Raw genomic sequence first — 11,428 nt, 5'->3', positions numbered from 1 at the left:
AGGCTATATCTTAATTAGCGAACAAATTTCCCTCCCAGTATGAATACAAACCTTTAAATTGTCAAGAACAAAGAGAAACTACTGATAGTGACCTGTCCTTTCTTGCCCCAGCCCGACATCTCTGGCCCGACCAAGAGAAACATCACATTGAAGCTGCTGAGAACCAATTCTACTGTGCCTGGCCCACAACTTTATCACCAAGGCAACTCAGAGAAACTGTGGATTTTAATTTTTCATTTCTTTGGCTTTTTGGCTCTTTTCCATGGAAGCTGTTATATTTATATATTAATACTGCTTCAGGACACTGATTAAAACCTCATGTATATGTTCAAGAAGAAATTTTCAAACCAAGAAACTCCAATTTAAATAAGTGCAATTCTCCCAAGGCCCTCTGAGGGTTCAAGAGAAAATCCAAAGACTGTAACTATCCTTTCATTTCCTAGTCTAGCAACACATGCTCTTCACGACCGGCTCATGGCAGACATCAGGCACTCATGGTGACAATGCGAAAACAGGTGTTTCAAAGGGGAGCGTGCACTTGGTTTTGAGAATAACAAGTATTATTATCTTGAAGTAAATGAGTTCTGTGTTTATGGTTCATGTTTTATAAAAAAAAGGAAGATCATCCAGAATCTGTCATAATTATTCAAAGGTTACAAACATTACTTTAATAAAAACTCTTCAAAAGGACATGAAAAATTTATAGATATATCTATCTCACTGATTTCAGAGAGGCGGGAAGAGGGAGAGAGAGACAGAAATATCAATGATGAGAGAGAATCATTGATTGGCCACCTCCTGCACACCCCCTACTAGAGATGGAGCCTGCAACCTAAGCATGTGCCCTGACCGGAAATCAAACCATGACTTCCTGGTTCATAGATTGATGCTCAACCACTGAGCCAAGCCAGCTGGGCAAGGACATGAAAATTTTAATCCCCCAAATTCACCAGCAATTTCACTAGATCTCAGAAAGCAAATCACTCCCTAGAAACCCTCACAGTTGGCACACTTGTCTTTGTGAAAACAATTCAATATCAAATGTATTCAATGATGGTCTCCGTTACTTTTGTCCAAGATTAGAAAAATTCCAGCAGTAGCTGGAGTTTGACAGCAATATCCATGAACAAAACCTACCTTGTTTTATTCTACAGCTACTGTACAAACACAGTGATCAACAACATTTATGTCAATTTACAGAAAACAGTTATAAACAAATGTGGAGTTTCATCTACAATTCTAAGAGCTACCTGAAACTCCACAAAGAGGCAGATGCAGCCCAGAGTCCTGCAGTCAATGTGTCCCCACAGGATGTCCTTAGCCACCAAGTAAAGCCAGTATTTCCCTGGGGCTAATGCAGCTCCGCCCTCTGGCTCCCCACTCCTCGCTCCCTCCCTGTGGCAATGCAGTGTCTGGGGATCTATTACAGCAAGCAGCATGGAGTGAAGGCAGGTGAGCACTTACCTGCCCATCCTGTCCCACGTGGTGTATCTGTAGATTGCCCTGCAAAATGGATGAAAAAAAAGAGAGATCAAGAATAAAAATGACTTCAAGACATAGCGGCAATAACTTCCCCATGCCATTCGTGAGTAACCAGCAAAACCACAAACACCAAGTCTACAAAAACTCAACCCTTGTAGAAATAAGCACTCAAAACAAAATATTTAAGCTGAGTTTACAGGTTACTATTTTTTCTTATAAAAAATAACAAACTAAAAACAAAACATTTTCACCCCTCCCCCGACCGCAAATGCAAATGTAATTTTTTCTAACTTTTATTTTGAGACAAGTTTAGATTCACAAGAAGAATCAAAAGTGGTATAATGAGAAATCCCTGTACCCATCACCCAGGTTCCCCCATGGAGACATCTTACATAAGAATAGTGCATTATCACAAGCACAAAATTGGCAGGACACAATACAATTAACCAGACCACAGGCCTACTGGGATCTCACCAGTTGGAAATTCATTTTCACTTGTTTAAAAAAAAAAAAAAGTAATTGATTTAAGTTTGATAGGTTCTGCTAAATGTCTCTTTGCAGACATCCTTATTTTGACAAAATAATTATTTTTAAGTGAACAAGGTAAAAAGTTATTGTGATAAGACAATTGTATATTGTAACCTATTACAAAGTAATCATTAATATTATCAACAATGTCTTCTAATTCATTGCATTCAATTCCTAATGGAAACAAAAAAAATACAGGATTATTTAGACAAGAGGGATTCAGCTATGAAAACTGAAAAAGGGGACAAAATCGGTTTCAAAAGTTTAAATTCAAGAATTATTCTTATGCCCAGCCCCAGTGGCTCAGTGGTTGAGCATGGACCTATGAACCAGGAGGTCTCGATTTGATTCCTGGTCAGGGCATATGCCCAGGTTGCGGGCTCAATCCCCAGTGTGGGGCATGCAGGAGGCAGCCGATCCATGATTTTCTCTCATCATTGATGTTTCTATATCTCCCTCTCCCTTCCTCTCTGAAATTAATAAAAATATATTTTTTTAAAAAGAAATACTATGATTCTTTTAGCAAAAATAATATTAAAATGTATGTTGATTATTTCCTTTTACTATTATATCAATTTTCCTTCTTTTCAAATGACTACCAGCAAATTAAGCATTCTGACTAAGTGTACCCGCCTTCTAGATTTACACTTCTTAATTGTCGTTTGGCCATCCCTTGTCTGTATCTTAAAAAATTAAGCCTCCCTGCCCTTCAACAGGACACCCCACTTAGTCTGCAAATTTCCTGCACCACTCTGCACATTTCCCGTGGAACCCACATTAGGGTGAGCCAGCAGACTCTCCACTCACCATCCAGCTCCTTAACTCTGATAGTCAGACCTCTCAGGGCCATCTCCAAGTTCACTGCCTGCTGCTCTCCTTCCCCTGCCGCAGCTTCAGCCACACCAATGTGCTTTCTCTCACTCCCTCGTTTGGACACATGACGATTACTGAATTAATTACTCCTATGAATGAATCAATCCCCTCCTTTGACCAGGTATTTACTGCTCCTCTCATAGGAATTCATTCAGCCACATATCCCTGTTCTCCCCTCAGAAGCCCTGCTTATCTCTTCCCTTTGCAGGCTGGGCCCACGGACAAATCTTCAGGGTCCAAATGAAAGAATTTCCCTAAGAAAGTATCCCAGAGCCCCTCTCCCATGAGTCCTCTGTTCTCTGCACCAGCAAGTGCTCATCACTTCTGGCCCTCCTAGCACACTCATCTCAGTGCACTGTGGGGAGCCACTACCTCACATTTTCACACAGCAGCAATAGCCTGCACAGCAACCTGCACAGACTGGGAGCTCAGCAAATGCCTCACACACGAGTCAATAAGCAAATTACCACCACCTCCCCCTCAGCCCCTGGGTTCTGGAAACTGAAAAGTCAAAGGGGCACAAATGCCTTATCTAGTTAAAGAAAGCAGCCTAGCATGCCGCTAGAATGTGAGCAGAAGTGTCCACAAAGCAGCTCTGAAAAGCCATTAGGCACCATTAAACTAGTCAAATGCTTCCCTCAAAAGGTTCTCCTGAAAGGCTCTTTGACAAGTTAGCACTTGCACAGTCGCTGCTGGATCTGTACCTGCTTTCGCCGTTGGTGTGTGAGGAAACCCGACACCATGTAACAACACACCACAGTGCAGGTCTGCACAAAGCTGGTACTATCTTCCCAGCCTAGAAATAAGTATGTTTTTAGCTCCCAGTCCATGCTGCCAGGGGCACGCCGTTCCACACCATGCTTGGCCAGCAGAACCAGTGTGCACTGCTTGGCAGCCACAGGCAAAGTCAGAGAAAGACAAGTACACTGAGTCTACTGATGCTCTCTTGTGCTGTAGGAAACGATCGTCAGTGTTCCCCTAACAGGCGGCCAACAACCACCCATGCCCTGGACAAGAAGGCTAGAAAGACAAGGTCCCCCCTGAGGGGCTCAGAGAATATCAGCGCCATGACCAGCTGGCCTCACCTTCCAATAACACAGATGGTCTACCTGACCTTCACGCACTGACCCCCTATGGCAGCTGATACACATATGCAACAGCACTTGTGCAGCTGGGATGGACTCCCTACATTCTGTCTTTATCATGGATTAGAATCAATGAAAAGTAGAACACCACCAGTGATTAGAAGCCTGGATCTCATGAACTTAAGGCAGCTGAGGCAATCCTAGGAGTGGCAGGAATGGGAAGAGCCATGAAAAGATGCACTGAAAGCTCACAGGATGTACACCTGCGGTCTCACCAGTTCCCAATCAACCCACAACGTGGGCACTGGTCTTCCAGAGACAGAGCCCAGGCTCATGAAGGTGAGGAGAACCTGTGAGGTCCTGTCGCAGGAGCAGGGCCCCACCTCCTGCTCTTCCCACTCTCCATGCTGGGGAACTCCCTGGGGCAGGAGAGTAGGGCCACAGCCATGCTGGGAATTAGATCTGCATCTCAGATGGGAAGGCAGGAAAGCAGGATGGGCAGGGAGAAAAAGGGTATTTGGAGGTCAGCTCCAGCCAGAAGCAAAAACTGGATATAGCAAGTGTTGACAAAGAAAACTAGACTGCCCATATAAACCCGCAGTGCAGCAAAGGCAGGAAGACAGGCAGGGCCAGTTTGTGCCCAAGGAAATGAGAGTCGGGTGGTCAATGCTGGACGTCGTGTTGTCTGGGGATTCCCAGTTGTCTGCCCCATTTGACAAAGATCAGAATGCAGAAAGCCCACAGGCAGTGCTGGTGGCCACGACTCACCTCGCTGTCCTGCGTGATCTGCACCTGCTCCCCTTGAGGCACCTGAGCGATGTGGAGGTGACCCTGTGGGATCCGCAGCGAAAGAAGACAACAAGAAGCATCAGAAGAAAATCAAAACCAGAGGAAACAAAGAACACTTTCTGAATTTTTTGTTCTTAACTATCTGCTCACAATTCAAAAAAAGACAACTAAATCCTGAATAGTGTAATATAATATGTACATAGTATTAGCTACTTAATAGCCTCTTGAAATTAAACTGTTAGTATATAACACATACAGAACATTTTGCAGTAATTCTTAAAGAAGCAATGGAGCCTAGGAAAATTCTGTTAAGTCTTTAAATTTGCTTAAACTGAACAAGCAAATTTCAGAATATGAAGAACATATAGAAAAAAAATGGAAACAGAAATTTCTAGAAAATTAGAATTACTTTTTAAAAAAAAATCATACTATTAACTCAGAGTGATCAGAAACTTTGTGTGCCCTAATCGATTTGGCTCAGTGGATAGAGCGTCGGCCTGTGGACTGAAGGGTCTCAGGTTCGATTCCAGCCAAGGGCACATGCCCAGGTTGCAGGCTCAATCCCCAGTGCAGGGACATGCAGGAGGCAGCCAATCAGTGATTCTCTCTCATCACTGATGTTTCTATCTCTCCCTCTCCCTTCCTCTCTGAAATCAATAAAAATATTTTTAAAAAGAGACCCTTTGTGGAACTACCCGGAAGGGTCTCCCAGAGATCTGGGAGTGTGGCATGGCTACAGAGCAGTGTGGGATTGTGGGGAGGGGACTTGTACATGTGCATCTACATCAAAAACAGGTCAGTCAATATTTTTTAAATTAAAGAAACACATGACTAAACAGCTGGAATAGACACTAATAAATACATCAAAACATCCAACTATACAATGCATTTATGTTTGTAGAAACAGGCAGATAAGTAGTTCCAATAAATCTTAACTTTGCTCAGTGATACTGCTCAGTGATATGAATACCCATGATTGTATTTAAAAATTCTATCTTGCCCTGGCCAGTCTGGCTCAGGGATAGTGTCGGCCTGTAGAATGAAGGGTCCCAGGTTCCATTCTGGTCAAGAGCACATGCCCAGGTTGCGGGCTCAATACCCAGTAGGGAGCGTTGATGTTTCTATCTCTCTCTCCCTCTTCTTTCCTTTCTGAATTCAATAAAAATATTTTTTAAAAAATAAAATAAAATTCTATCTTAATAAAAATGAATATTAAACTACTGCAGAAATTTCTATTGATTTCATATTACTATGTCTATGTGAACCCTGTGTCCAACTTATTCTGAAATTCTTTCACAAAACTTTCTTAAAGAGTAACTGCCTTTGTGACTGTCAATTAAACAAAGAATTCACTTCTTTTAACTGCTTCATCTCCTCTGGAAGAAAAACTTCATTAAAAGTCCTCATCAATACTTTCTGGAAGCGCACCCCTTTCCAGGCAGTGTAACATCAAACTGAGACAGGTGACATCAAACTGAGGTCACCCTTGAATGGGATAGGGGTTCCAGGAGAAAGCCCTGGTGATGCAGATGTACAAAAAGAGTCTAGCCGAAACCAGTTTGGCTCAGTGGATAGAGCATCGGCCTGCAGATTGAAAGGTCCCAGGTTCGATTCCGGTCAAGGGCATGTACCTGGGTTGCGGGCACATCCCCAGTAGGAGATGTGCAGGAGGCAGCTGATCAATGTTTCTCTCTCATCAATGTTTCTAACTCTCTATCTCTCTCCCTTCCTCTCTGTAAAAAAAATTAATAAAATATATTTAAAAAAAAAAAAGAGTCTAGGCGTGACTCAAACATCAACACAATCTCAGGGGCACACTGAAAACATCCCATTCTCTAGCAAAGTTCCTGCCCCCCACACCTTGGCTACAGGACCCACACAGAGCCACAAGGCTAAGTGAACTCACCGCTGAGCTAACTGCCCACACAAGCTCAACGCATGTCCCACTAGCCAAAGGAAATGCTACACAATAACTAAGGTGACCAGCTTTTTCATTGATCCCAGAAGGAAATTACTTTTTCTTCCCCCAGTAAAAGGGCACTTGTGTTTCCAAAGTGAGAAAATAACTATGACACATCTACGACGCCTCCCAGGAGGACAGGCAGCAGCATGCACCCTTAGAGCTGACAGTGACCAGCGGGTGCAGCACAGCCATGAAGGGCCCTCGACAATGTCAGGGTTACCCAGTAATGACCTTCCTTTTGAAATGTAAGAGTTCTCACCCTAATTACTTTAAATTTAACATGCATTTTTCCCTCATCCCAAACTATCCATGTGATCCAGAAACACAGGGAGAACTGGTCTTGGTTTTCCCAATCCCTGCCACACCTTCCCTTCCAGTTCATTCATGGAGACAGGCTAGTAGAAAGGTACATACTACTTGGACCTGTCCATCCTCTCCAATCTGGTGGATCTGGACCTGTTGGGCGTTGGCCAGGGCATAGTGCAGGGCCTGCGGCTGGGGCTGTGGTATCTCACTGGCGGGTGGTGGCGTGCTCATCAGGCTCTCTGTGGGAAAACAGATGGCTCAGCATCAACCCAGGAGACAAGCATAGGTACACACATCCAGGCTGCCTTCTCTTCCCCAACCCCAACCCCAAACCCAAACTCCGACAGAAGAGGGAAATTCTTCATTCTGAAATCCAAGTCAACATGCCCCAACAGAGAGCATGGCATTTTGTAGAGCTTATCAGTAATTAGGGTTAGATAAGAAAGATTTCTGACCTGTAGATAGAAGGAATCTAAAGAACTGACTATTCACCAACAGACTATTCACATCTACTTATTTAAATGAAGTTTCTCAGGATATATATTGACAAAATGAAAAATGTAAAAAAAGTAGATATTAAACTCTGTTTTCAATCAGCAATAAGTAGTATTTGTCCTTGGACAATTAAACTAACTAAAGAAAAAAGCTCCACTCACCTATTTAAAGATACACCTCTAATAAAATTTTACTTTCTATATTTAATCCCAAATGATTTTTGTTTTGATAATGTGTATTAATTTTAACTGTAAAATCTCAATCAGATAAATTTTCTTAAGTACTTTTCTTAAGTACTTTTACTAAAGAAAAGCTTTTCATGTATTTTTTAAATAATTTAATGATGAACATCAAATTGACATGGTATATTGAGTCCCCTGCATGTATGTTTTTTAAAGTAATATAGCAGCCCAACTGATGTGGCTCAATGGTTGAGCATCAACCTATGAACCAAGAGGTCAACACATGCCCAGGGTTGGGGACTCGATCCCCAGTAGTGAGCGTGCAGGAGGCAGCTTATCAATGATTCTCATCACTGATGTTTCCCTCTCTGAAATCAATAAAAATAAATAAATAAATAAATAAATAAGTTAGTAAGTAAGTAATACAGCAGTATGCCAGAAATTACATCCTTTTAAATTATTTCAAAGTATAATTAAAAATTTTAGGTGTCAACATTTTAAAATGTCAACTTAAAAATATGCAAAGAACACTTTTCCAAATTTCTTTAAGCGGGTAATGACCAAAACATTTAAAATCCACTCTGCCAGTTAATAAGAGCTATATAGCTAAATAGGTTCCTAAATAATTTCTGCTCCAATGTTAATAAAAATCAACTGATTTTGCTGGTTTTCAAAAATATAATCAAAAGGAATGACAGTCCCCAGAGTTCCAAAAAACCATAGATAGGATTTGTGTGTATAATTGTTCCCAAACCTAAGATTCAAATTATTGAATTTACCATTTAATCAATAGCTCCCTATAATTATACAACATAAAGACCACTTTAAATTCATGTTTTGTAATTTATATAGATATCAAAGTCTAGTACAAAAACTTGCATTGGTGACTCTGTGATCAAAAACAGACCAAGATCTATGGCAAGTGACAGGAGACAAGCATGGTCGGATAGACCCGAGGCCAAGGGACAGTGCTGGTGCGGCTCTGGAGCACAGTGCCCATTGGAAGAGACTGAAACAGAAAGGACAAGCCACCCAATGGGCCTCCTCTCCTCCCCGGCCTGGCTCTTCTCTATGTCCAGTGGAAAACCAGCTCCAAGAGCTGGTTCCCTGCAACTCTAAAATATTGGGCACTAAATAGATGCCTACCTAAGGTCTTCATCTCACCAATGAGACCTGTGGGGGGGAAATGCTGAATTGTATTTTAAACAATAAAATGTGGCCATCTTAAAAGCAAGCACATATAAAAATGTATACAGTACTGCTAGATAAGAGAGAGCAACTCAAATGTTTTAATAAATTGATTCTTTTTAAATGCTTTGAAACTAGTGGCTTTATGGTTTGTGTTCAAACTGGCAGTACTAACCTTGGCTCAGAATTTTATTTATAGCATTTATTTGGAAGTTCCTTTGATGTCAGCTGATAATTCAAAAGTAAGCAAGACACTCCAAATGGAACTACTACCAATAATAAGATCCTAGTTTAGTTACATTTTACTGAATTATTTCTGTCACCAGAATAGCCTTACATTATCAGATTTGTTTTGTTAGGCTGAGTATGCAAAAAGAACAATGACAAAAATTCCAGAAGTCCCTTTAACCACCTATTTTGCTTTACCTAATTTTAGCCAAGTATGCAGTATATTAAAATAGAGAACAATTAAAACAACACAAATTTAAAAAGCAATGTGCTTTTCTTAAAGTTTTATTTTAAAACTTGAATATGCTCTATGCTTCTCTCAAAACCAATTTGATTCCAGCACTCACAAGGAGGAAGCCCCTGGCCTCTCCAAAACTGAGCAGGAAGGCGGCACTTGCCAGGGTTTATTAGTAGGAGCATGAGACTAAATATAATGGCTCAGAAAGACATTGTTCATCCTCTCCAGACAAATAAACACCTGAAGGCAAGGGAATATAATTATGCTCATTTCTCTCCTGGGTTTTTTAAAAGCCCACCTTGAATGCCACCCTCCTCCTTACCCATCTGTGTTACTTCCTACTCCAAACACCTCGCATGGAGCAACATGGTACATAACTCGGCAGAGGGAGGAGGTAAAGGAGCTGCTCAGCACAGCGCATGGCATGTCCTGATTGAACCGTCCTTCTGCCTCAGCCCACAGCGCATCAGTGAGTGGTGGCCCTGGTCCACATGCCCTCTTCTATTGCCAGCGAGAGCCTCAAGTGGGTCGGGTTGTGGCTCCCCACCGTCACAGAAGCAGCATTTTCTAAATAACTTAAGCTGACATGTGTGCACAGAGTTAAGGCTTGAATTGCTAGTATCCGAGGGGCAGCTATAGATTCGGCAGGTAAGGGGCCTTATTCAGGAGCACCCCCCAAGTCCTGCAAAGCAAACTGCTCCAGGCTGCTTCCCTAAGCGTACCTGATGCACTGTAAGAGGAGGAGGATGGTGTTCTCCGAGAGAAGCTCTTGACGGCCAGGCTCTGGCCTCGCTGTTTCCGCCGCCAGGCTGTCCGGCATTTGGAGTCGATGCTCTGTTTGATTCGGTACCAGTCAGATTCCGTGATTCCAAATTTATAAAAGAGGTGACCTGGAAGAAAATGTCCCAAATAAAAACACCATGAGGTGAAGGCCTTCCTTTTGGGTCCTGGCTGTTTGGGAGCAATTTGAACACAAAAATGTGATTGGAGCTGAGAGCCCCTCCGCTCCCCCCGCAGGCATGCTGGTTATATGTTATAAATTCTTTTCATTTATTTAAGTTTTAAATAACTCTGACTGGACCCACCCAAACCAGATGGAAATAAGGTAACAAGCGAGGTGGTGAGGCTCACAGGAGCTTCCCATATGCTCCACAAACTTTTCTCTCTCCTCTAACTTCCTTAATGTCGACAATAAAATCAAAGATTCCAATCATTTTATCAAAACTGTTTTTCCAGCCTCCATCTCTGTTTATTTATGTCTTCCTGGCTGCCTCCCTCCCTTCTTTCAAGTCTTGGCTTGAAGAGGACCTCAATTATCCCACCCTTAACCAGTCCCTTTGACCCTAAGGTTCCTCCCACCTCCACTCCTGTCCTCGGTCTCTAACATTTTAGAGAATTTATATATTTATTGTGTTTACTCTTTGTTTCTCTCACAGACACAGGGATCTTTGTTTTGTGCACCCATGTATGCCAAGAACCAAGACTATCTGGGCCCATAGTAAATGCTTCAACACTTGACTAACTGGTGACTACAACTCTTCTTAAAACATCTCCATTGCAACTTGAGTCTGCGTTTGGCTTGTGGAACTCTCCATGTGTCTCCATCTGCCTCCCCATCAGAATGGAAACTCCCTAAGGGCAGAGGTGATATTTTACTCCCTAGAGCAGTGGTCGCCTACCTTTAGGACCTCACAGGCCACCAGTGGTCCACAGATCACCGGTTGGCGACCACTGCCCTAGAGCCCCCACACCCAAATAGAACTGAACTGCTAGTCACAGAGGGTGCATGTAGTCTTGCAGTCCAGTAGTTTAGCCTGCACTTAACAGAGCATATTACTGGCACCCACATTTGTTAACCTCTTACATCACAGATAGCTCTCAATATGTGACTGAATGACATTCAGAGACCCCCTTATCAACAAAGAGGAACCCAGTGACAGGGGAGGCCATTGAGGAGTGGGTGGCAGATGGAGACCCTTCATTGCCAGCCCTGTCCACCTCTCACTAGACCATACCACCTCTTCTTTATGCTGAATCAACAGAAAGTAAGGTCATGAACGTGGGAACTACA

The 11,428-nt window shown here is 42.5% G+C and overlaps 1 protein-coding gene across 19 annotated transcripts in view; it reads right to left on the bottom strand.

Annotated features, from left to right (window-relative positions):
* BANP (BTG3 associated nuclear protein) overlaps nt 1-11,428 on the bottom strand; it is a 140,948-nt gene that overhangs the window by 55,109 nt on the left and 74,411 nt on the right. For 16 of the 19 annotated variants that reach the window (XM_006097337.3, XM_023761090.1, XM_023761084.1 and 13 more), the window contains 4 exons: nt 10,080-10,247; nt 7,135-7,265; nt 4,737-4,808; nt 1,465-1,503 (listed from right to left, as the gene is read on the bottom strand). In XM_006097337.3, the coding sequence (XP_006097399.1) occupies nt 1,465-1,503; nt 4,737-4,808; nt 7,135-7,265; nt 10,080-10,247 (410 nt within the window). The remainder of the gene's footprint in view (nt 1-1,464; nt 1,504-4,736; nt 4,809-7,134; nt 7,266-10,079; nt 10,248-11,428) is intronic. The other 3 variants (XM_023761089.1, XM_023761092.1, XM_023761094.1) reach the window with 1 other exon arrangement.

This window comes from Myotis lucifugus, unplaced genomic scaffold, assembly GCF_000147115.1.
Source record: "Myotis lucifugus unplaced genomic scaffold, Myoluc2.0 scaffold_198, whole genome shotgun sequence".
Taxonomy (NCBI): domain Eukaryota; kingdom Metazoa; phylum Chordata; class Mammalia; order Chiroptera; family Vespertilionidae; genus Myotis; species Myotis lucifugus.
The sequence above is the reverse complement of the archived record's forward strand: the minus strand, read 5'-3'. Positions and strand labels throughout refer to the sequence as shown.